The sequence below is a fragment of the Bidens hawaiensis genome, unplaced genomic scaffold, assembly GCF_021521415.1.
Source record: "Bidens hawaiensis isolate Kalapana, Puna unplaced genomic scaffold, B.hawaiensis_p1.1 tig00026727_1, whole genome shotgun sequence".
NCBI lineage: Eukaryota > Viridiplantae > Streptophyta > Magnoliopsida > Asterales > Asteraceae > Bidens > Bidens hawaiensis.
The window spans coordinates 131,495-156,318 of record NW_027494304.1 but is presented as its reverse complement, the minus strand read 5'-3'; the positions used below and the strand labels follow the sequence as shown (position 1 = coordinate 156,318).

Here is a 24,824-nt window from a genome sequence, read left to right as displayed (position 1 = left end):
AAACGTAGTATTTCAAAATCACAGTTATTGTTCTTTCATCTTGAGTAAATGCATTTCATAACTTATTTTAACGTACCTCTATTTCAGCAATCTGTTGAACCACGCACAAAAGAGAATCGATTGCTTGGATCATTGAAGATTCTTGATTTGAGTTTCTGCGAACAGCTTCATAGTGTCGGTGGCTTTTTTAAACTCCCTGCACTTGAGAGGTTAGTAGCTAGAAACTGCATAAGTTTAATTGAGGTGCGTGAATCAATTAAGCAATGTGTTGAACTTGTCCACATTGATCTGAGTTACTGCTACAAGCTCAAAAAGATTCCAATAGGCAACTTAAAGAAGGTTAAAGTACTGTTGTTAGACGGTTGTAATTTCGGAAGGTCAGATATGGATTCATCTGATATAGCTACAAGCTCCCAAACCTCTTCATCTGGCATTATGGTGGCTAGGCCAAGTTGTTTGACGTTCTTACCAAACTCACTAACCAGGTTGTCACTTACCGATAATAACCTGTGTAACGAATCCTTTCCCATGGACTTGAGTTGCCTAACCATGTTAGAGAACTTATATTTAGATAACAATCCAATTGTTTCAATGCCCAGTTGTGTGAGAACCCTTCCTAGACTTAAGTTACTTTCCATGGATAAATGTGACATGGTTAGTTCAATCGAGTGCCCTCCACGTACACTAAGAGAACTATCGATCAGTGCTCGCCCTGCTTTCGTAGATGAGATTCCGCCTTTGTTAAGGAGGATTAAATTTGATCCGGACATGTCCCCGATCAGATTACACGATTGGGAATTATCATTGAATTCGGCAATTGAAGTTGATGGCATTGTGAAAATCCAAGCTTTGGCAGACGTAGAGGAAAAGTTGTTACATATTTTAGGCTGGAAAATTTTAAAGCGTATTAAAGAAAGATCCTTAAGAACTCGCGTTAGTCTTTGGCAAAGGGAAGGAAGACTAGAAGAATCTCCAATCCAGGTTTTCTCTCAATTAACGTACCTAACTTACAAGTTTGTTCTCTCATCTTTAACCATATTATGTTTTTAATTTCAACTTTAAATCAACTTGTCACTCACGATTTTTAAATGACCGTAAATTTTTTTTTTGTAAAAAAGCGTACCATAAAAACAAACATTTTATTCGCTTTAATTTGAGTATGATATTGTTATATATTTTTCATTTTAAAAAATATACGTGTTACGTAGGAATGTTCAATGCCGGTTTTGATGGTTTTTATGCTAAACATGTTAGCCCAACCATTGAAACCGATTTTTTGTCGTCCAAAACAAAAACTGAACCATTGAAAAATGAAAATTGACAACCAAACTGTTAGTAACGGCCTGATTCATGTTTTGTTTCGTAGTTTAAGATTTGATAATAAATTTTGTTTAAAATGATTATTAATTTAATTGTATCATCTATTCTAGCTAAGCATCAACAAAATATGATACTTAGGAAGATCATAATATGAAGAATGATAATTTTAGTCACGGTAAACATTAATTAAAGACTTATGATGCAAAATAATAACAAGAACAAATATTACAAAAAAAAAAATTCATACTGGAGTTAGGTTAAGTTAAAGTTGTAATGGCCAAGTTTACTTGTAATAAAAAGATTTTGTTCAATAATATTTTAACTATATCTAATATATATATATATATATATATATAACCAAACATATCTAATTCTAAATAATAAAAAGATTAAAATGTATTCTAACATTTACAGTATGGTATGGTTTCTCCGGTATAAATGCGAACCAAACCGTTTGGCATTCGCTACTGTTTGAAAATTTTGAAGCCGATCAACAGATCAAAAGTAAAAAAAACAACAACCTTGAAACTAAACCAATGATCGGTTTAAACAATTTCAAGGTTCTAAACCGAATCATAAACACTCATAATTGTTACATGTTTAACAGAGTCCGCATTTAAACACCCGTATCATGTGAGCATCCATCTAATATATATATATATATATAATTATAATTAAGTCTCTTTGTAGTGTGAAGGTATGTATTATGAATTTAAGTTGATTAATTAATTTTTTACTTGGCAGTTGTATTATGAATTTGGAATATTCAGCACAGTTTATGAGGGGGAAGAAATGCCGGACTGGATTAGTTATAGAAGCAAGGGGCCATCAAGCTCATTTACCATCCCATCATCTCCTAACAACCTTCGAGGATTAAATTTCTCTTATTGTGTGGAGACGGCTCCACATGATGAGTTTAGAATGCCAGTTATCACAATTACTAATTCTACAAAAAAACAAACCTGGATTTATAACCATTATATTGAAAAAGTACAGGCAGATGGAAAGTGTATATGTTTGCTAAGCCATTGGATGTTTGGGCCGAATGAGATGAAAGATGGCGATGGCATTACTATCGATATAGCACAGCTTCACGATGATGATGAAGAGAATCATACACTAAAGGTAATCGAGTGCGGGTGTAGTTTTGTGTATGATGTTGAAGGAAATGAGGAGGAGGAGGATGTGTTGCGTTATTACAGGTCATGGAATCACATTATCGGTGGAGATCTATCTCCCTTTCAACTAAAATCGGGAAAATACATCCTCGATTACTTCAGTTTTGTGCGGCTTATACCAGAAGTATATGACGAATATCATCATTTCATTGGTAATGACGTTTATAAAGGTAAATGTCATTTTTATTAATAAAATTTAGTATAGTCTTTATAAATAATAATTAATTATCTTTTTTTTTCTTTTCATTAGAAGCGAGAATGATGTTCAAAGCATTCTCACAAAAGAAGAAGCCTAATCAGGTAAATATGTCAACATCTAAACTCATAGTCTAACTGTAAGGCCATTAATATTTGACTCGTGTAATAGATTAGCTTTTATGTTGTTTTCATGTTTGCTTTATCGTTTATAATATAGAGCTAACTCCAAGCCCATTAGGCCTTTTATATGAAAGACAAGAGGCCTATGAGACAAGGGCTTGTCACATCACTCTAGACCTCTTGGCACTTTTGAGGTAATTCTCCTTCCTCTACTCGTTCTTTCTCGTTCCATAAAGCGATACGAGATTCAAGAGGTGTCATCGCAATACGCCTTTGACATCACGGATTAATCCGTGTTATTGTCTACATCCAGTTTTGGGACCTACAATTGGCGCATATTCTAAAGAGATTATTGATCCTCAGTGAAAATCAAGCATACAAGACGGTCAAGGGGATAAAAAGTGACAATGGGATGGAGTTATGTAACCGAACTTTGAATGTCTTTTGTGACACAAAGAGGGATTGTACGTCAATACAATGTTGCTATTACAACACAACAAAATAGTGTAGCCGAACGACGAAATTGTACGTTGATCGAGACAGCAAGAACAATGCTATGAGACTCAAAGTTGCCTCTCTTCTTCTAGGTTGAAGATGCCAACACTACATGCTTTGTGCAAAATCGTGTTTTGCTCAACAAACGAGTGGGGAAGACTCCATATGATATCTACTACAAAATTAAACCTCAAGTTAACTAATCAAGACGTTCAGTTTTCCATGCACTCTACTACACACCGAAGCCAATTAAGGGTTAAAGTTCGCATATAAGGCATGCAAAGGTTACTTTGTTGGTTATGTGACTAACAAAACAACATATCAAGTCTACAATAAGAAGACCGAGATTATAGGAGCAAAACAAGACTAATTCTCGCAATAGACCAGCTGGCTCTTCAACCATGATTACTTGTTCAACCAATTTCATGTTTATCCTTCCACTCCTCCTTCACTCATTACCGACACTTGATGTTCTAACAGTGTCTAACGTAAGACTGAACTAGACAAACCTAGTAATAAACCAGATCACTAACGACGGGCAAGTGTACCTACCGAATGTAATATAGCGAAAAGAAGTCTGGGATATCAAACCCTAGAGACACTACTACAAAATATGTGTTATGGCTTTTTATTTTTGTTTACATAGAATTGTTGTCATCACAGATCCAGATTTGATCGAAGATTGGATCAGTATATATGGAGAAATTGATGGTATAGGGGTGTTATCATATAGATGGTGACACCTAATCTATACTGAATTAGTTCTAGAATGATAGAAATCATGAAACTTTAGGCATCACATCAGTTTAGACTACGCGAAATAATAGAAAACGCATTAGAAAATTACACGAAATCATAGAAATTAGAAATCACATTATTACGTGAAATTATAGAAATCGCATTAGTCTTAGAAATTATGAAATTGCAAAAGCATTTTTGCGAGATCACGAGCTTTGCCGGTTCCAATGTTTTTGCGAGTTCTGTTGGAACCCTGATTGAATCATAGATGTTTAAGCAAGGATTCGAATGTGGTTCTAGATAAGAATGGTTATTTGTGAGATGATAAGGATGATTATTATGATGATGAATATGTATGTATGTTACAAGAGTTGGTTAAAAAAAAGTGAGATTAGTGTCCCATTATATATACATATCATTCCTTATACATAGTCAAAGGGGGCTCTCTTTATCCACTGGGCTCTTAGTTTGCTTTTGTCAAGCGGTTCCTTCCTTTCCTCGTCAGAGTTGCAGGGGACGTTCTATTATCCGCTGGACCTTGCCCTTATTCTCTGAAGCGTGCGTGTCTGGGTCCTTTCTTTTGTCAGGCCAATAGTGACCTTTCATTCTTGTTGACTTGGACCTCTGTCTTATTATGCCTTCTTCCTTCTGGCCTTGGGCCCATCTATTAGGCTGGTGGCATATTAGTTTTGTGGGCCCAGTTTGAGAGCCTAATTCCTAGGTAGGCTCTTCAAGTCTTCCAATCTATTATCCTTGTTATTTATGACAAGGATAATTGACTTAGTCTGTTCCAAACCTTCATCTCAGCCCCATCTTCATGATGTCTCCTTTCTTTCTGTCCTATTATACCTGTCTTTTTACTTCTCTTTTAAGCAAATTAGGAGAATTTTGTCCCCCGTTTTTACAAGTATTGTTCTTTCTTATATATGAGGGAGGAGGAGGTCCCCTTTACATTTCCTATTCCTTAATTATCCTAGATGAGTAGTTTCCTGGGTCCGGTTTCTTCCTTTCTCTTTTAAGTCCCTGTCTTGGCCTTTTATCCTTCGGCCATTAGCTGGGTTTAGGAAGCATACTTTCCTTGATCCTTTCACCTGCTTAGGGAACAGTAATCTTGAAAAGGTCTCCTAATGTAATCCTTATTTGACTAAATCCTTCTCCTTTCTTCTTCTTGTTGGCCCGCGTGAGCTCTTTTACTGGCCTTATGCTAACCTTTTCATTCGTCTGTGCCGCCTAAGAAGCCCAAACCCAAGGTAGGCTCTTCAAGTCTACCAATTCCATTGTGCTCGTTATGTATGACGAGTATAATGGACTTACAATAAGTCTCTATTCTACCTTTGTCGTGACCTCTTGCGTGATCCACCCTAAACTTCAATTGAATGTTGATTCTCAACCTAGGAGCTTTCTTTTGGAAGCATTGTTCTCTTTGACTTTTCCCATCCATTCCAACAACATGGCCTGGCACATGTGTTGTTCTAACCATTTCTTTTAGGTTGATACTACCAACTTGTTTAGGTCGATTGGATAAGTCCTTAACCCCCCTAGAACCCTTGGTTTCGTTTAGTTACTTTGGGAGGTCTTTTAAGTACTTTTTTTTGGGCTTCCTTACTTTAGCCACACTCAATTTGGGGCCTTGTTTGCTACTGGGCCTATTACTCTTATCATTCGGAGAACTCATTTCAAAGTTAACCTCTTCAAGTCTCCCCAGTTCATTGCACTCGTTATTTATGACAACTGTAATAGACTTATATCAGTTTTCCGCTGCACTTTTAATTCGGCCTCCATTGTGCTTTCTTTATCCTCCGGAAGTGTCCATTTATGTCGTTTTCTCTAATGGCCCAATTTTCGTGTTATCTCAAATGGTTCAACGCTTCTCTATGTATCTTCTAAAGACATTTACCCATCTTTAAGCTTTCTTCACAAGGATAGTGTTGATATCTTTTACCGATATCACCATCACCTTAACGATTGGTACAACGAGTATGTCCTGTCTATTATCCTTGTTATTTATGATAGAGGTAATTAACTAAACCATGACGGGCTCATCCTTATCATTTCCTGAGCAACCTCATCCTTTACCAATCTTCCTTTTATCTCCTCAGCCCATCACTGGGCCACACCTAAATTGGTGATAGTTTTGAAAATGCCTCTTATGCCCCCCTTAAGAGGTCATGATACCTTTCGGATCGCCTACATTTCTTTTAACTGCTTGCTACTTTTCTAACTTTCAAATTTGCATTTCCTATCTCCCTCTTGTCTGGTTGGTTGGATGTTTGGTTAGATTAATTAGTACTCCTCAAGTTTCTTGGTTTCTTCTGGGCTTTTTTGGCTTGGACCCCTCATAGGACGGAGACCCATTTTCTTAGCATCATTTATGCTAACTATTTATGATTGGGCTAAAGGACTTTAAACCCAAGTTTCCTTAACGTACACAAACAATCTCCAATCTGATGATATATGATGAAATGTATCAAACCACCAACATTAATCATGATGATTTGAAGGGGCTTTTAGAAGGAGATATTTTTCTCTCGGGATATTATAAGTATTGAGCCTTATGGATGGGGTTGTTTTCCATGGGGGAGAGTATAAGTATGGAGCCTCATTGATGGGTCTATTTTCCTCGGGGAAATTATAAGCATGGAGCCTCATTGATGGGGCTGTTTTCCTCGAGGGAAATTATAAGCATAAAGAATCATTGATGGGTTGTTTTCCTTGGGAAAAATTATAAGCATGGAGCCTCATTGATGAGGTTGTTTTCCTCAAGGGAAATTATAAGCATGGGCTATTTTTGTATATGGATCCAAGCCCCTCATCTGAGCCTTCCTTCCACACTTGTGAAGGAGAATTGATGTAATTTTCCCATTAGGGGGAATATTGTGCCTCTTAAAGAGGGTTTATCTCATATGAGGGAATTATAAGTATTGTGTCTCTTAAAGAGGGCTTTATCCCATTTGGGGGAATTATAAGTATCGTGCCGCTTAAAGATGGCTTTATCCCATCTGGGGAATTATAAGTATTGTGCCTTTTAAAGAGGGCTTTATCCCATTTTGGGGAATTATAAGCAATAATCAATCAATTATATTTGCTAACCATAAATATAAAAGCATAAAATAATTTTAATACATGTTAGGTGTCTAACACATGAAGGACGATGGAAGGGGCCATTCCCTTCTTACAAAAGATGTTGTGTATATGGAAGTTTCTTTCCCTTGGAAAATTCTTGGAATGTAAAGTGTTGCTACACGAGTCTCTTGTTTTTCATAGCGACTTTTTCACTCTTTAGAAATAGACTCTTCTTCTTCTTCAAAAGGAAAATTTTGAAAGATGATGAGATGTTGTTGAAGAAGGCTCTCCTTCCTCTTGGGAGGGACTTTTCCAATACCTATTTCATTGGAATGAGACTATACTTCTTGGGGGACTCTTTAAGATGACAATTTCTTTATGAGACACATATTCATGCACAGAAAGCTGATGAACGGGGTCCCTCTTGTCGTATTAAAGAAACTTCAATAACGAAGACCACGACACAACGATGCAATGTCAAACTAGTACCCCAGCTCCATGTTGGTGTAGGGAGAGGGTTCCTTCTTAATGGAATTAACCTTTTACATATGCCTTCCCTTGGACTAGGAGTTCTCTTCTTTATAGAAAACTCTCGTACTATGGAATGTTGTTAATGTAGCAAGGAGAAATGACGGAAAGAAGTACCTTCAAACATTAGGGGGATTCCTCTCGTTCAGATAAAATTAATGTAATGCATAAAGTAGTTGTAGAAGGCTTTCATTCCTCACAGAAGGTGCTTCTCAAATACCTCGTCCAACGTAAGGGAATTATTCTTCATTGGAGGAAAATCTTGCAATGTGAGATGTTGTTTTAGAATGCTCTCCTTTCCCATGGGAAAAAACTTTTCAAGTACTTTCTTAATTGAAAAGGGATTATTCTTCTTGAGAACGAAAATCTGGAAGAGGTTGTTTTTCTTTGCAAGGAACTCTTGCACAATGATAATGTTTTGTTCATGTAGGGAATTTTTAAACACCTCCTCTCTTGGAAAAGGAATCTTCATCTTTGGAAAAAACTCTTGCAATATGGCAAGGGGCTTCAATATGGATTGTCTGGGAGGAGTGTTTGTTATGAAGGTATTGTTTTGGAAGGAACATCATTATGAATGGATTGTCTTGAAAAGAGGCTCTTCATGGGAGAGGGCTCTGCTATGACTTGCTTGTCTTGGAAGGGGATTTGTCATGAAGGTTTGTTTAGTAAGGACCTCGTTCTGAAGGAAATATATTGTAAGGGGGGTGTTCCGGAGAGATTATTTAGTAAGGGGCTTCCTTACAAAGGAATCGTTAAGTAGAGGTCCTTTCAAATTCTAGTCACTTGGGCGAGAATCGTTCCCCTCTTTGGGGGAACCCGCAGTACCCCAAAAGAAATTCTTCCTTCTTGAAAAACAGTTTCAAATATGTACCCATTTGTTCTTCAACATCTCAAGATTTCTAGCACAACAAACTCAAGAATTGTCTCCTATGCAGGAGGTCTAAGTATGCACTATAGGTTGTATGATATGCAAAACTTTTTACAATTTTAATAAAGATTGTTAATTCAAACATTGTTTCTAATTATGTCGTACCATGGTCTGGTAGTAGTTTAAAATTATTTTTCTCTTAGAGGAAGCAACTTGATGAAGGACCTCTCAAATACATAGTCTCTTATGATGGAATTTTCCCCTATATAATAAAGGACATTTTCGAACATGTAATAGTTTCTAAACACATGAGTCTACGGAAGGGGGGGGGGTCATTTCCTTCCTAAACATAAGCTATATTTTCCATTCTTATTTCTTACGAATATTGGGAATATAAAAGCAAGTTAGTCACCAACATCTTTGACTTACGTGCATTTGAAAGAAGTGACAATGCTTTCAACTTTAAAAAGTACATCTACTTCCAGTCCCTTATTTTCCTTGTTTCTAAACCAAACCATAGTTAATGATGGTTGACCTACCTTTCAATTGCTTTACCGACCTTTCAATTGCTTTATGCTAATATTGTGCATTATCATCATATATAATGATGGTTGACCTACCTTTCAATTGCTTTACCTACCTTTCAATTGCTTTATGCTAATATTATGCATTCACCAGTCCTTTTCTTATTTTTACTATTAAACAAATAACATAGCTTTCTCCTCACCATAAATATACAATTGTTTTTATGTATACCATGCAATACCCTCTGTTTAAAGTTTATACTTGCATATCCTTACTCATTATTATCTTTACTTTGTTTTATCCTTATTCCTTTTTACAAAACAATATTTCTGCCAACAAAAGGGTCATGGTTATCTAAATGTGTGAGTGGCCATTTGACTCGCCATTTTACCACATAGTTCATGAATTTTTGTATCAAATTCCATATTTACCTAAACATGTGTAGATTCGCATTTCACGAAGATTACGCGAGGAGGGGGGATCTGGCCATTTGCATGGAGGGATCAAAACATGTTTATACTCCTTGATCTAAGGGCGGGGGTTTCAAAACAGAGTCGTGTTCACATTGTTTGTTGCTTTTCTTCCCACTTGTTCTACAATGCATGCATGTACGACATCTTTATTGGTTCGTATAAATATGGGGTTATTTTCGTACTTTCCGCCGTGATGACTTTGACTTCCATATCGTCTTAGTAAACAAAAGCGAGTATGTGTCTTGTTGGTTGACGGCAGTCGTCATGTCTGACTTTCCAAGACTCGTCGTAGAAGACCTCAAGATTTTGGAATTCTTAGAATTTTCCGAAGAATTGAAAAACGATTCCGGCAATGGACGTAACGCCAGAAAATATGAACTGGGTTGGTGTTTGTTTTCGAAAAACGGTGGACTGAGAGCACCAAGGATAGTTTTCCAGAAAGCACCGTGTAATCTTCGTCGGAACCTGAGGGGAACGGCAAAGGCATTCCACACAAGTTGGGATCAATCATTCTTTCTAAAACCGATGGTGAGACCTTATATCAACAGGTCCCACGGATTGCGAGTTCTGTTGGAACCTGATTGAACCGTGGATGTTTAAGCAAGGATTTAGAGATGGTTCTAGATAAGAATGGTGATTTGTGAGATGATAAGGATGATTATTATTATGATGAATCTGTATGTATGTTACAAGAGTTGGTTGAAAAAAGTGAGATTAGTTTGTCCCCATTACATATACATATCATTCGTTACATATGGTCAAAGGGGGCTCTCTTTATCCACTGGGCTCTTAGTTTAGCTTTTGTCTAGCGGTTCCTCCCTTCTTCGTAAGAGTTACAGGGGACGTTCTATTATATGTTGGGCATTGCCCTTATTCTCTAAAGCGTGCGTGTCTGGGTCCTTTCTTTTGTCAGGCCAATAATGACATTTCCTTTTTGTTGACTTGGGCCTCTGTTTTATTATGCCTTCTTCCTTCTGGGCTTGGGCCCATCTATTGTGGCATATTAGTTGTTTAGTGGGCCATAACCCAGAGCCCAATTCTTAAGTAGGCTCTTCAAGTTCTATGATTGGGCGAAATTTGTTCTGCGATTTCCAAATCTTTTGCGGAATCTTAACGTTTGCGAAATCCCTTTCCACACTTAAAAATTTTCATGATTTGGGCTTAAAATTACACTTACGAGGAGGGTTATATTGAGAACCATAGTGAGTTTTAAGAACTTTAAGAACTCAATTTTGAACCACACATTTAATTAAATGATATGAAATATGTGGCTGAGATTAAATTTAATTAAAAAATGAAGCAGGAGGGAGAATAAGTATTTTTGATAATTACACAAGTTTAAACGTTAGTTACACATGTGTAAAAAGTAGATTCGGTGTGTAAAAAAATACCTTAATTTTTTGTACATCACTTACACTTACGTATTACACATGTGTAAAAAAAATTCGAAAAAAAATTTGTTACGTTAAGTTCTTTCGAGTTCTTAAAACTCAAAGTGGTTCTCAAAAGAAATCAATCCTTACACTTACATTGGACATATATAATATAATTATAAGCCTTCATATTGTAATTCCTATATATACTTATTGTGGAAATATTTTAACTTAATTACGACTTATTTTTATTATAACTATTTAACTTATAATCTAAAACTTAAATCTTATTTAGTTTATATCTCATGTGTAAATATTACTAACACCTATACACAATACATACATTATAATATATCTAAAACTATCAAAATACCCCTTTGATTTTTAGCTACAAAATTAAACAAGATATCCTATATTTCCTACAAATATATATGTATTAACCATCCTTTTAAAATGACTAATCTATAATTAGTAAGTATTATAATACCTATATTATCTTATAAATAATTCGTGCGCATTAAATATATATCTAACTTTTTGTCTGCTAATACAGATGTCTCATAAGAAATTGAAGGCTCCTAAGCCAATGCAGTCCATGAATGCTTTGATTAAAGATCACAACCAATCTGTCTCATTGGAACTGCCCACTAGGCCTAAGCACAAGTATTTCATATCTATGATCAAAGGATTACAATCATGTCCTTTGGCATATGCATTTAGTGCTAGTCCTATCATCTATGAAGATTGGATCAAAGAATTTTGGACCACTGCTGTGCAAGGATCAAGTGGCAACGTACCGTTTGTTGCCGCAACGATTCAAGGGCAGGCGATTTTAGTTAATGAAGACATCATCCGCAAGACACTACAAATCAATGACCACAAAGATGCTTTCAAAGGCAAGTTAAAGAAAGAAGATGCATATGCATTCTTAGGCAACAAGGGTCATGAAAGCTCTTACCCATTTACTGACGCTCTACCTCCATACTGGAAGTTTCTTGTGCATGTTACAACTCATTGCATTTCCAAGTTACAAGGAGGTTTTGACCACTTGAGTCTGGAACTGTTTACATTGATGTATAAGCTGGTGAACAAGGAAGATTTCAACTATTCTCAGTTTATCTTCGAATCAATCTATTCACATGTTAAAGAGAGGGAGACCCCGTTTTTGCTTTATCCACGATTTATTCAGTTAATCATCAATGATCAGGCGAAGGACCTTGAAAATCCTGCTAGGGAGGCTCATCCTATGGTTGTAATTGGTGAAAGTGAATTTGATGCGATGGCAATCCGGAAGAAGGCTGACAGCTTTACCAAGCCTTTGGTAAAATTTGGTCAGTTCGCTGAAACTGAAGAGGATGTTGATCTGATCTTTGGGGCCGACAGAGCCGGTTTAGATTATGAGTTGGTTGATGAGTCTTCTGATGCTGAAGAAACTGAAATAGAAGAGGAGGAAGATCCTGAGGAAACCGATAAGGGAAAGTCTAAAGTGTCACAAAAATACAAGAGGAAGGCCACCGACGAACCTCCTGTTGATGGCCCCTCTACTTTAGAGACTTCCGAGTCCCCTTTGAAAAGAAAGCGATTGAGAAAGACCGTTGAGCCTGAAATAACAGAGAAAATGATTGAAGAATCACAGAAATCTAAACCCGAATCTTCCAAATTTTCTCCCCCTCCTCCCAAGTTGGCAAAGGATATTATTATTCACAGAATAAAAAATCTTGAGAAAGAGAATGTAAACAAAAATGATGCTTTGGGGCACATCAGAACTTTCATCATAAAACAAAAAAATTCAAATGAAATGCAAACGCAATCTCTTGAAGAGCTGAAGAAGGCTAATGAAGAGCAATTTGAAAACCAGAGTAAGAGACTTGAAGCTCTTGAGTTGATGAAAGACCAATCTGATTTAGTGAGGATGGTTGAAAGTCTAGAAAAAGAGATGGCTGAGGCGAAAACAAAGTTGGCGAAAACAGAAACCGACTTGGCTGCAGCTAACAAGAAAATTACAGAGTTAGAGGGTAGACATGAAAGAAAAACACTGAAACTGCAGTTAAAGAATAGAAAGGTTCAGAAATTAACCAAAAAGAACATCAAAGATCTCGAGAAGCTTGAGAAATATCTGGGCAGAAAGCACAAACGTCAGGCAAGATCGACTAAGAGATACTCTGACACTTTGACCAAGTTAGTCAGTTCCATTGACACATTGAGCAAATCTCTTATTCAAGAAGAAAACGATGACGAGACATCTGATGAAGAAGAGGATGAAACTGCAGGTGTTGAGATTGATAACAGTTCACATGATGAAGATGATAATGATAGTGATCATGTTGATGATGACGATCCTAAGGTGAATACAGAGGTGGTTAACCTTGAGGATGATGAAGAAAATGAGGAAGAAAATGATAAAAATGGAGAAGAGAATACAAGTTATGGTGATGGTGACAATAATGATGAAATCAAGAATGACAGTGACAACAACGATAATGATGATGATCGTGGTGGTGGTGGTGTAATCGTTAATCTTGATGCACTTGATGATTTGGATGATTGGACTCTTTCTGGTGAACACATTGGGGGTGAAGACAATAGTATCTTCTTCAAACACAATGACTTCGATCAACTCATTGGCAAACCTCCTAGCTATAAATAAGAAAATTTTGGAGTTCCACCTCCCAGCCTGTAAGTACTTATATTGCTGGCACACTTGATATTTCTTACGGTGCTTGTAACATCTCGGTTTTCTCCATTTCATTGTATTTGTATTTTATACCAGACCCGGGTTTGTATTCGCATTATCTGCATTAATAAAATCTCGTATTTATTGAGTGTTTATGGTGTTCATTATATTTTATGTTTGTATGTTATATGTAACCGACTACCAAACCTTACGATTTCTTATTTTGGCCTACTATCGCATTTAATCTAAGTCCAGGAGCTAAAAATGTCAAAAATCGATTCATGGTTCTGCTCCCTCGTCGCGGGGAAGGTTTCTTGGAGTCTCATTGTCGTTCGCACTACGCGACGAGAGGAGCTTAAGCCCGTCGCGATGCGCAACCGACGTTGTTGTCAGGAAAAGAATTTTGGCATCTTTGATTTGATGCCAGTTCGATTCCAATCGCCATAATCTCTTGAGTAACCTTCAAGACATGTTTGGGACAATTTCCCACTCTCAATTCGTTATCTTGTTGTTTAAGTTGTTGTTATCAACCTTAATTACATTCATTTGATTCCATAATCAAATTATACACCAAATCTCTTAAATTAAATGAGTTTAAGTGTTTAACCGGCCCCTCTATATAATCTACACCCGTAAACCCAAATAATGTTGCTCCTCAAAATCCCTCTCTCTTCAGGGTTTTTGTTGCCAATTGGCAAGTTCTTGGCGGTTTGACTTTCAAGATTCCAAGTCTTTGACTTTTCGGTGGTTTCTACTCATTCCGTTCACTTTCAGGTAAGTGTTGCTATACTAGTTGTTGTGATTCACATGTCACGAGGAATTGTTACTTTTTTTACTATATATAACAAAACCGTGGTTACTCGCTCAACACATTGTTGACAATATATATTACTTTTACGCATATCGGAGGTAGTAATTTGGGATGAAGTGACATTTGAAGACTTAATTGGACCATAAGCTTTTATTTGAAAATAAAGAACAGTTGTTTGAGTTGATGTATATGTTTGGATTTGTTATCTTTTTTTTAGACAATGTGTACTTTAATTTGAATGAGATAATTAGTTATTGTCACTGTACTTATTTAGTGTCTTTTAAGCTATGATACAAATTTAGTCGTGTTCTGGTATGTTTCGTCGTAGGTTGGGGTGTGACAGTGCTGTAGAGATTGTTTTCACAAATAGGCCAGCAAAGTATGTTACCGATGAAATTGAAGAAGATAATAGCAAGGCTGAGAAATGGCAAGAACTTCACAAGCATGATCAAGATATCACAACAAAGCTCAACCCAATCTTCCAAGAGTTAATTACAGTAACTTTGATGACTGGACGGAAGAAATGTCCCCGACTTGACACTGAAAATAACATGTTTAGCCTCCACCGGGTATTCCTTCAGTTGTCCTTGCTCACCATGAAATACCTGGGTGTTTGGCATATACAATGATGTTCCTACTTCTCATGTTCTCATTGGTAATTTAATAAGAGGAGAGGTGAATTCCATGACACTGATCATTGTATCTACCGGTGAAGAGTTTGATGCTATTAAAGGAAATAATTTGTGAATGTTTTCTATTAATTGTATTAAATGTGATTATTCCATTTCCTTGTATTTGGTTTGACTCTCCATAATTATGAGAGAGACTTTTGTAATTCCTCGATTATAAATAATACTTCCCAACCTCTCCAAATCATTGGAGGTTGATTTATCACATGGTATATTCTCTGTAAGTTCTGTATTTACACTCATTCTCGATGAAGATTCAAATGGTAAATAAAACCCTTCGGTTTGAGCACGAGCATGCATTAAACCACTTTGAATCAACGGGGGGCCAAGATGTCAGACTCTAACAAAATTGAGAGAACAAAATTTGATATCGAGTACATATTCAACTCTCACTAAACTTCAGATCAATCCCCATTCATAGCCCTTATTACTCCCAGATATGGACAAGCATTAGGAAAATGTCAAAGGGCAACGTTCGATAAGTGTGGGTCAATAGGTCAGAGGGCGCAGCGGCAACACCGTATTCAAAAATTACTTTTGACCTTAATCCATGAAGTATTCTTAAAGCGGGGTTTATCCAATAATAATTCTCTAATGATTATGTGTGAATCTGGCATTCAACTCTTTGAACTTTTATTAACGACCCCTCATTCAATAAACCAACGAACACTTCACAATAGTCTTAATTCAGATTTTATTCCCACGAATTCTGATCGACTACAAATGCTTAGACGTATCACCAAAAGTTGGTACTACATTTTTTCAATTTATCAAAGTTTGGTTACGCAACAAAATAATAGGTGCATTAAAATATTAACTTATATATATCAGTAATGAAACACCCGTTATTTGTTTACAAAATTGTGTTCATTAAAAATAATGATTCACATTGATATAACATTTCAAAACAAGTATGAGACATCCGATAGCATGTAATTGCTATATCTCCATATATCGTGCATTCTGACTTTCCTTATTGATTATCTGAAAATAGTTCGGAAAATAAGTCAGAACAATTGCTGGTGAATAACGCTAACTTTTTTACAATTCAAAGTTCACCTCAAAACGACTTAGTAGACAGCGTCCAAAGCCTTAAGTCCTTAACAACTAAATATATACACAAAACCATTCCCCTAATGACACAATTGACTTCGACTCTCAACGAGCAGGGGAATGACTAAGTGTGGGACGGTGCGCAATGTTAGACCAAATATGTAAGGTCCAGACAAACGTACACTCTATTCTGAGTACCATCAATTACTTTGTTTTATAAAGTTTTATGGATATATGAATCCTACGTAAACTTTGGCTCGTGCAAATATTTTGTAAAAAAGGTAAGAGTGTATTCACCTTATAATACTAGTTCCTTTGCAACTAAATATGATCGATTGATTATATCAGGTCTATAGTTGCTTCATATTTCTATAGTCTTTCTGTATAGTTTTAAACACCGTAAAAGGTTCATCTTATTTTATAGTTAAAAACATTTCTCCACATTTAAACAGAACACCTTTAGTCTTTTTGATTTATTATCATTCAAAAGTTTACGCTTCTTTATCATGAAGATGTTAGGATCTTGGACACACACAAACACGAATAATACTGCAAGAGATAAATAAACAAGATGAACACAAGAGATTTATGTGGTTCGGTCTAGACTGACCTACCAGGGTATTTTATAATTGCTACTACCTCACTCATGAGGAAATACAAGTACAACGATTCCTTTATATAGAGACTAGTTAGGATTTCTAGCTTAGGGAACAAGATAACATAAACGGACCCTAATAAGGAGATATAATGTCTTCCATCTCTATCAAACCCACTTAATCCATCTTCAAGTAAACCGGGCCCAAACCGAGCCAAGCCTCCACAAACCCAACAATCTCCCATTTGGAGGCTTGATAAACTTCAAACTGCCATCCACTGTGAACACTTGTACGTCTAGTAATCTCCTCGACTCACCTGGTTGCAACTGCCTTCTCATCAATTAAACTGAAGGCTCATTGAAGCTCCCCCGAGCTCCAATACATCAGTCATGGCTAAAACCGCCACTGAATCGTCCTCTGTCCCTATCGGCTCCCACTTACACGAACTACCGGATCCTGGAATACCCTAAGAACAAACAACACTTTTCATATGTAGCAAGTAACCTTCTGAAGAGACATTAACATATGGAACACCGGTTCTTTTAACCTAATGTCTCCTTGTAGATGTAACTAAAGCTTTGACTGACTGATTGCCAGGGCTCCCACTATCACGAACACCTTAAACTGCTTTTCCTGAACCCTTCCATACATGACCAACCTAAATCTGAAATGTGGCTCTAGGTTTTTCTCCTTTCTGCCCACTAAACTCTGTGAACCGGTTTGGGGCGGTAACTCCCTCAAATGGTAAATTGACCATGTACAGTGAACCTCTCTTTCTTCCTCGCTCCATGATAAGATTACCTTTAACCACCTTCCATTGTCCATTCCCGAACTTAACTTCATGCCCCTGATCATCCAACTACCCAACTGAAATCATCAATCTCTTTAGACCTGGAATAAATAACTCTGACATCTCTCAAAGTCCATGAACCAGCTAAAGTCTTCAAATCAATGTCACACATGCCCGTAACATCAAGAACTTCATTGTTCGCAAGTCTTACCCTTCCAAAATCATCAAACTTTAGATTCTTTATCGTTTCACTGTAGTGAGTGGCATGAAACGATGCACTAGAATCCATAACCCAAGAATCAACGTTACTCTCAACACTACAATCCAAAGCCTCATCACTACTAACCCTGTCATCTGTGTCGTCTTCTGTGACGCTCACTTCTTTCTTATTATTGGGATACTGATTCCTGAAGTGTCCTTTCTCTTTACAATTCCAACATTTAATATCTTTAAGAGTCTTAGACTGACTCCTCTTCCTGCTCCTATTGCCTCGTTGTTTTCCCTACCTCTGCCTTCTGTAACTAACATATTGCTTGATGATTCACCTGAACTTTTGCGTCTTGAATCTTCTCCAAGAATCAAGTCTCGAATCCCATAAATAGTTGTTTTTGTAGACGAACTACAAACCGCAATCACTGTTTGAGACCAACTGTCGGGCAATTAGGATAATAACCAAAGACCTTGAACTTCATCATCAAACTTAATGTCGACTGAAACTAAGAGAAACATGATCGAATTAAGATTGTTGATATGCGCTGTAACTGATCCACCCTCTTTCATTCTTGTTGTCACTTGCTCTCGGATAAGATAGACTTTATTCGTTGTCGAAGGCTTCTCATACATGTTGGATAGTGTCTCAATCATACCACATGCTGTGGTTTCTTTTATGTTGTTAAGCGCCACGTCTTCCGACAACGACAAAGTAATACAAGCCCTGGCTTTCTTGTCTAACTTCTTCCAATCTTCATCTGACAACTTTTCTGGTATTTCATCCTCAAACACCACATCCAAGTCTTTCTGGCAAAGTAGTGCCTCAATTTGCATCTTCCGCCAACCAAACTTATGTCCATCAAACTTATGTATCAAACCCTTTCCGTCTTCTGCCATGACATTGACTAAAACAAAAATCAGATAAAAAACAGAGATAGACACAACAATGGCGCGTGCCTGAACTTAACGGTTGTTCAACTGAACTCTGTTAAAAAATCAACCTATTTAAACCGCAACGGAATAACGAATTAAAAATTAGAAAAATGAAACTTTAAACTGAAATAATATAACCTAACAATACGGTTGGCAATGGTTCTTGGTCTCTGTAATCGATCTCTTTTGATTCAACAAACCGTTCTCTGCAAAAATAGAATCTGATTGGCTCGTCCTTTGCTTAATTGGATCTCAACCTATTTCTCTTATATATATATATATATATATATATATATATATATCTCTTATATATATATATATATATATATATATAGGGTAGGCTAAAATAAAAATAGATAGTTTTTAGGAAGAGTATATGATCTAGAGATTGAGATAGCTAGTTTCTAAAATTCCAAATACTTTCCTAGGATCTATAATTTAGACTATTTAGTTTCCTAACTTCAAATTTTATGCTCTTCTTATCATTCTTTGGAAGCTATCTATTTTTATTTTAACCCTTATCTCTCTCTCTCTCTTTATATATATATATATATATATAGGAGATGGATCTTGCGAGAATTGATATTACAGCGAGAAGTGATGTATATCTATACATACTATTAAAGCAAGGAGCGATTTCCACATGTCACCATTCTAGGGTTTCCACATAGGATGCCACCTCATTGCCATGTCACCCATTTCCTTTCATAATCATGACAACTCATCCACTAACCTATATTTAAACCATAACATTTCTTAATTATTTACCCTAATCAACTTTTTCTCTCTTTTTATAGTTTAGTCGGATCTCCTTTCTCCTATTCATATATTCCGACGAATATGGATATAGATTTGTATTAATTTTCCGGTAAGTATATATATTATAATGAACTTCCTATCTTGATCTATCTATTTCCAGCAACGTTAAATTTTTTTCTGGTTATTGTTTCCTCTAACCTTTTTATCTTTATTCTTATTGTTAACTGATTTTATTAAAATCAGTTTAGGTTGTAAATCATAAATGGCGATGAAGGTTATATGTGGACGTATTAATTTTTTCCTGTAAGATTTTCCGTTGAGTTTTTCTGGCTATGTGTTATACCTTTAACAATGGTTGCTTTTAATTATTTTAGGTTATCTACTCGATTTATTTGCTCAAGTTTTCTTTTTAGTTTGTTAATCAAAACTTTATATTCCATTTTTTCGTTTTTCCGGTAAGTATTTCCGGTAAGTATTTGCGGTTAGGTTATCCGAATATTTGTTTTACCTATAACAATGGTTGCATAATATTAACATTAATATTCAACTTTATAATTTCAGGTGAGTGTCACGGCTTATACAATCTATTTTCCGGTGACACCTTTAATTTTCATGTTTCCGGTAACACCTTTAATTTTTTCCGGTTATTAGTTATAATTAAAATAATCCATAATATCAATATTAATATTCGTTTTTATTATTTCAGGTAGTTGTCCGACTCATATAATCTAATTTCACGAGTTGATCATGAGTTTATAATACGTATAGATTTTAATTTTAATATTGATGTATATTTCATTTTTGAATATTCATTTTAAATTTTGTTACATAAAAGAAAATATTATTGTATATTTTTGAATATCCATATATTTTTGGTATATGTTTACTAAATTGATTTTCGAAACTATTGAAGTTAATATTAAAGTAAATAAGGTAATTGTTTTTATATTAACAATAAATTAATTGTCAAAGTTTAAAATGGAATATTGTTACTTCAAAGATTAAAGTTAATAAGTTAATGTTAAGTAAATAAGTAAATATTCAAACGAATTAAAGACAAATAATTAGATGTTTTATTGATGATGTTATTTATTGATGTTGTTATGTAAAATCAAAAATTTACATAATACGGAGTAAAAAACGACATGATTTCTCTGTAATGTTACAGTACGTTTTTGTCTCATTTCAATTTATATTATATTTTACAAATTCATGTACATCTTATTTCTACACTTTCATATTTTACAAAAATACATAATCGTTATAGACAACCATATAATTTTATAAATAACTAATATTTACCAATTCACACCTTCAACCATTTTCCAGATTATAATTTACAATTATTCCAAATCATTTCAATTTACAATTTATGTGCAAATAAACACGGGTAATATCTTAAAATAATAAACATTATAGTTATTGATGTGCAATAAATGTCTTAGATAGAGTTCATCTTTTGAATCAATATTGGGATAAAAGTTTTGTTGAATTGACATTGTAGAATTGTTTTAGTGACCTGGAGACTAATTTCCTTTGTCTGCTTATTATTGTACTAATGATATAAGTTATAAAATATTTTTAACTTTTCATTTAATTTTGTTAGTCTTTGAATATTTTTGTATTTGATTCAAATAAGTTATGATGTCTTATAATTCATGTAAAAGTATCATTTATTTATAAATATAACATTTGCATTTCATTAAATTTATATGATGTTACATATATATTATGTTTTAAAATATGTTTCACCGTGTGCAACACGGGTACTACCCTAAATCAATATTGGAATCCAAAGATCTGTTTCTTTTAAGAGATTTGTATCACTTGAAACTTGCTAATGTTATAAAAGAAATGACACATTTGAATTTGGAAAATGAAGTTAGCGAGTAGGTAAAATGGTTGTTTGAGTGTGAGAACTATGACTCAAATTTTGATGATCTTCGAAACTCTTTGGAATCTGAAGATAAAATTTAATTTAACACCAATAACTTAGTTATGTAGTTGATTACTCTAAATTTTTTACTTTCATTGTTTACTTTGTGTTGTCTATTTAAGTTATTAGTTTAGTTCATAACTAAAAACTTTCAAAAACATACAATAAACTTCTATAATCGTTTATTTTGTTTGTCAAGTTGTGAATGTAGGTTTTTTTTTGAAGAAGTTGATGGTTTGTAAATTTGTCTATGTTTATTTTGTTATTTATCTATTTTCAACCTGTGTTCACATAAAGTCATTATGGTATACGTCAACATTTTTGTTTAATTGTTAATTGAGTTCCATTGTTTGTTTGTTTTTTTCAGACTTTAAGGCCGGATGATTTTGTTTGAGGACGGAAATTTTGAAGATCATGTTGGTATAAGACTGTTAATATCTAATATTTTCATGACTTTTGTTATAAACTTAAGTTTGTGTAATTAGTAACTGCTTATGTAAACAATGTTATTCTCTATATCTCCAATATAGAGATATATGATATCTTTATGGTTGTAAATTTTATGATATCTTATGCTTGTTTATATACACTTTGTTACATATCAAATTTCAACCCGTGTGTAACACGGGTTATATCCTGGTATATTAATGTATAACTCCATTAATCCCTAATTTCACTCCCTTTCATATGATGTTACATACATATATGTAGGTTGATTGTATTTATGTCTTAATTACACATTCAAACCTACCTACAAACATATAAATGCACCGAGCCACATTCAAACCTATGTACCTACACACATACAAACATGTGTACACATATACAAACATGCGTACCTACACACATACATATGCACCTACACAATGCACCTACACATAAGAAATGTAATGAAATTAGGGATTAATGGAGTTACACCTTCACTCCTCGCACTTCTTGTTGTAAAAAGACTTATGAAATGATCCAATACCTATATATATATATATATATACCTATATATATATATATATATATATATATATATATATATATATATATATATATATATGCTTAACTGCCAATATAATTATGGTCCAAAGAAAAAAAGAGAAATCTGGTCAAAACCTCCTTAAGCTTCTGATCGGCAAACAAGCAAACTAGCTTGTTGTTGTGTGTTGAACAAAAGAAAAGCAAAACTCCACCTTTGTTACTAAACCCACAAGAAGACAAAAAAAATAATGGAAGCTTTGCTGCTTTCCTTTTCTTCCAAACGGCCACCGGATTAAAAAAAGACATATGCTAGTTTTAGTAATTTATCTCACCAACGAACAAACAAAACAAGATGCAATATATCGAGCCTACCGAAAAAAACTCCAACCCTAGATCTCACAATACTCTATCCTCTCACGATCGTGTTCTCCCGTGTGTAACAAACCTAAGCTCTTGATACTACTTGTTAGGATCTTGAACACACACAAACACAAAAAATACTGCAAGAGACAAATAAACAAAGATGAACACACGAGATTTACGTGGTTCGGTCTATACTGACCTTAAGTCCACGGGCTACAACCAGGTATTTTATTATTGCTACTACCTCACTCATGATCAGGAAATACAAGTACAATGATTACATTATGTAGAGACTAGTTAGGGTTTCTAGCTTAGCGAACATGATAACATAAACGGACCCTAATAAAGAGATATAGGGCCGGCCCAAACCTCCCATGTCTTCCATCTCTATAAAACCCACTTAATCCATATTCAAGTAAACCGGCCCAAACCGAACCAACCCTCCACAAACCCAACCGTTCATTTTGTCAAAAACATTGCATAAAACGTTAAGTTTGTCTATTATAGCATTTTAAGGTTCGAATATGCCCATAACTAGAGTCTAAGCTAAATAATGGATTTACTATAGTGATAATAAATACTTGAACAACCAGCTATACGATTAGGTTATAGCTTCGGTAAACAAGCAGAACTTTTACTTGAACAATACATCGGGATCTTGAAAACATGTGACAAACTCTAAGGCTCGGGGACACGTCTCCACCCGGGAAGCAGGGACAAATATCATGGCAAGGCAATGGAGTGTGATGCTCCAATTGGCCAGCCCATGCCTGCTATTTATAACCGAACTCGACAACCCTGGAGGATGCCGGGGAAACCCTAAAGAGCCCGTTGCCGCCTTTTGTCATCAAGGTCATTGGACACGTGCCAATTCTTGTCAGATCTTATAGTTATCTAGCTAGTTGTTAGCGACCTTGGGCGGGGCCGTAAGCGGTCCGTTGGGGGCAATGAGTCATCAGCACGTGCCAGACACTGATGAATTGTTATCTGTCACGCGTTAGCACCGGGTTGATTGCTCAGCGGATCGTTGGCAAAAGGTTCAGCAGTCCGCTGCATTTATTAATTCTCAGCGGACCATTGAGAGACTGAATAGCGGTCCGCTGGAATCGAGTTTAGCAAAATCACACTTTGGCCCTTGAACTTCAGTTTAATAAATGACAAGTTGACTCTTCAACTTCTATAGTCGTTAAATTTAGCACGAAATATTCAGGATGTTACACATAGTGATAATTTGGTTTAGAACTTCAAATTTTTGTATATGTTGAAGAGGCTTTTTTAGATTTCTCACTTGAATTATTCACAGGAAGGAGACCAAATTCATTGAAGAAGTTGTTATCAACATCCGTCATAGATTGGGTGTACTCTTATGTGCTACCCTGCCAAATCTAACCGGGATGGAAGATTGCATTGACTTAATTGGTTCGTGGTTGACCGATGGATCTTGTCATAGTGCTGACATGCTCACAATTGTAGGCATGGTGGGATTGGGAAGACGTCTTTGGCAAGGTATGTGTTTGGTTTGCACCATAGTAGTTTTGCAAAAAGAAGCTTTATTGAAGATATCAATGCAAGATGTGAAGAAAACAAACGGTATGGATTGCTTGCTTGATTTACAAAAGAAACTTCATAGAGACATTGCAGTTAAAGCTGATCAAAGATGTGAAAGTGTCAATAAATACATCCCTAAGATTGAGATTGAACTAGCCCATAAAAGGGTTTTCATAGTGCTTGATAATATCGGTAGTCACGACCAATTGGATGCTTTATTAGGAAAAAAAGGTTTTTGTAAAGGAAGCAAAATCATAATTACAACCAAGGATTCTTCTTTAGCAGAAACGTGGAAGTTATTTAATCCACAAGTTCAACCCAAGCATAAGAAGGTCTCACTTAAAGGTTTAAATGATGACGAATCACTAGGGCTTTTACGCATTCACGCATTTAAGGGGAAAAAGCCTGAAGATGGTTATGAGGAGGTTTTAGAAAAGCTTGTGGAGTATTGTGAGGGAAATCCATTGGCTCTTAAAGTCTTGGGATGCTCATTGCAACAACATGATGTAGCACACTGGAATGACTGCATAACATAGTTAATGAAAGAACCACATCGCAATATAAAAAAGGTATTGAAGGTGAGCATCGACTCTTTTCCATACGATAATAATAGG

The 24,824-nt window shown here is 35.4% G+C and overlaps 2 protein-coding genes across 2 annotated transcripts in view; both read left to right on the top strand.

Moving 5' to 3' along the window:
- The window catches only part of LOC143573935 (disease resistance protein RPS4B-like), a 28,169-nt gene extending 14,643 nt beyond the window's left edge, over nucleotides 1-13,526 (top strand). The window contains exons 4-7 of the mRNA XM_077058698.1: nucleotides 88-981; nucleotides 2,065-2,668; nucleotides 2,749-2,798; nucleotides 11,433-13,526. Of these exons, the coding sequence (XP_076914813.1) occupies nucleotides 88-981; nucleotides 2,065-2,668; nucleotides 2,749-2,798; nucleotides 11,433-13,526 (3,642 nt within the window). The remainder of the gene's footprint in view (nucleotides 1-87; nucleotides 982-2,064; nucleotides 2,669-2,748; nucleotides 2,799-11,432) is intronic.
- A 10,530-nt stretch (nucleotides 13,527-24,056) lies between these two features.
- LOC143573933 (disease resistance protein Roq1-like) lies at nucleotides 24,057-24,746 on the top strand. The gene has a single exon (XM_077058697.1). The coding sequence runs from the start codon at nucleotides 24,057-24,059 to the stop codon at nucleotides 24,744-24,746; it is 690 nt and encodes a 229-aa protein (XP_076914812.1).
- The last annotated feature ends 78 nt before the right edge of the window (nucleotides 24,747-24,824 follow it).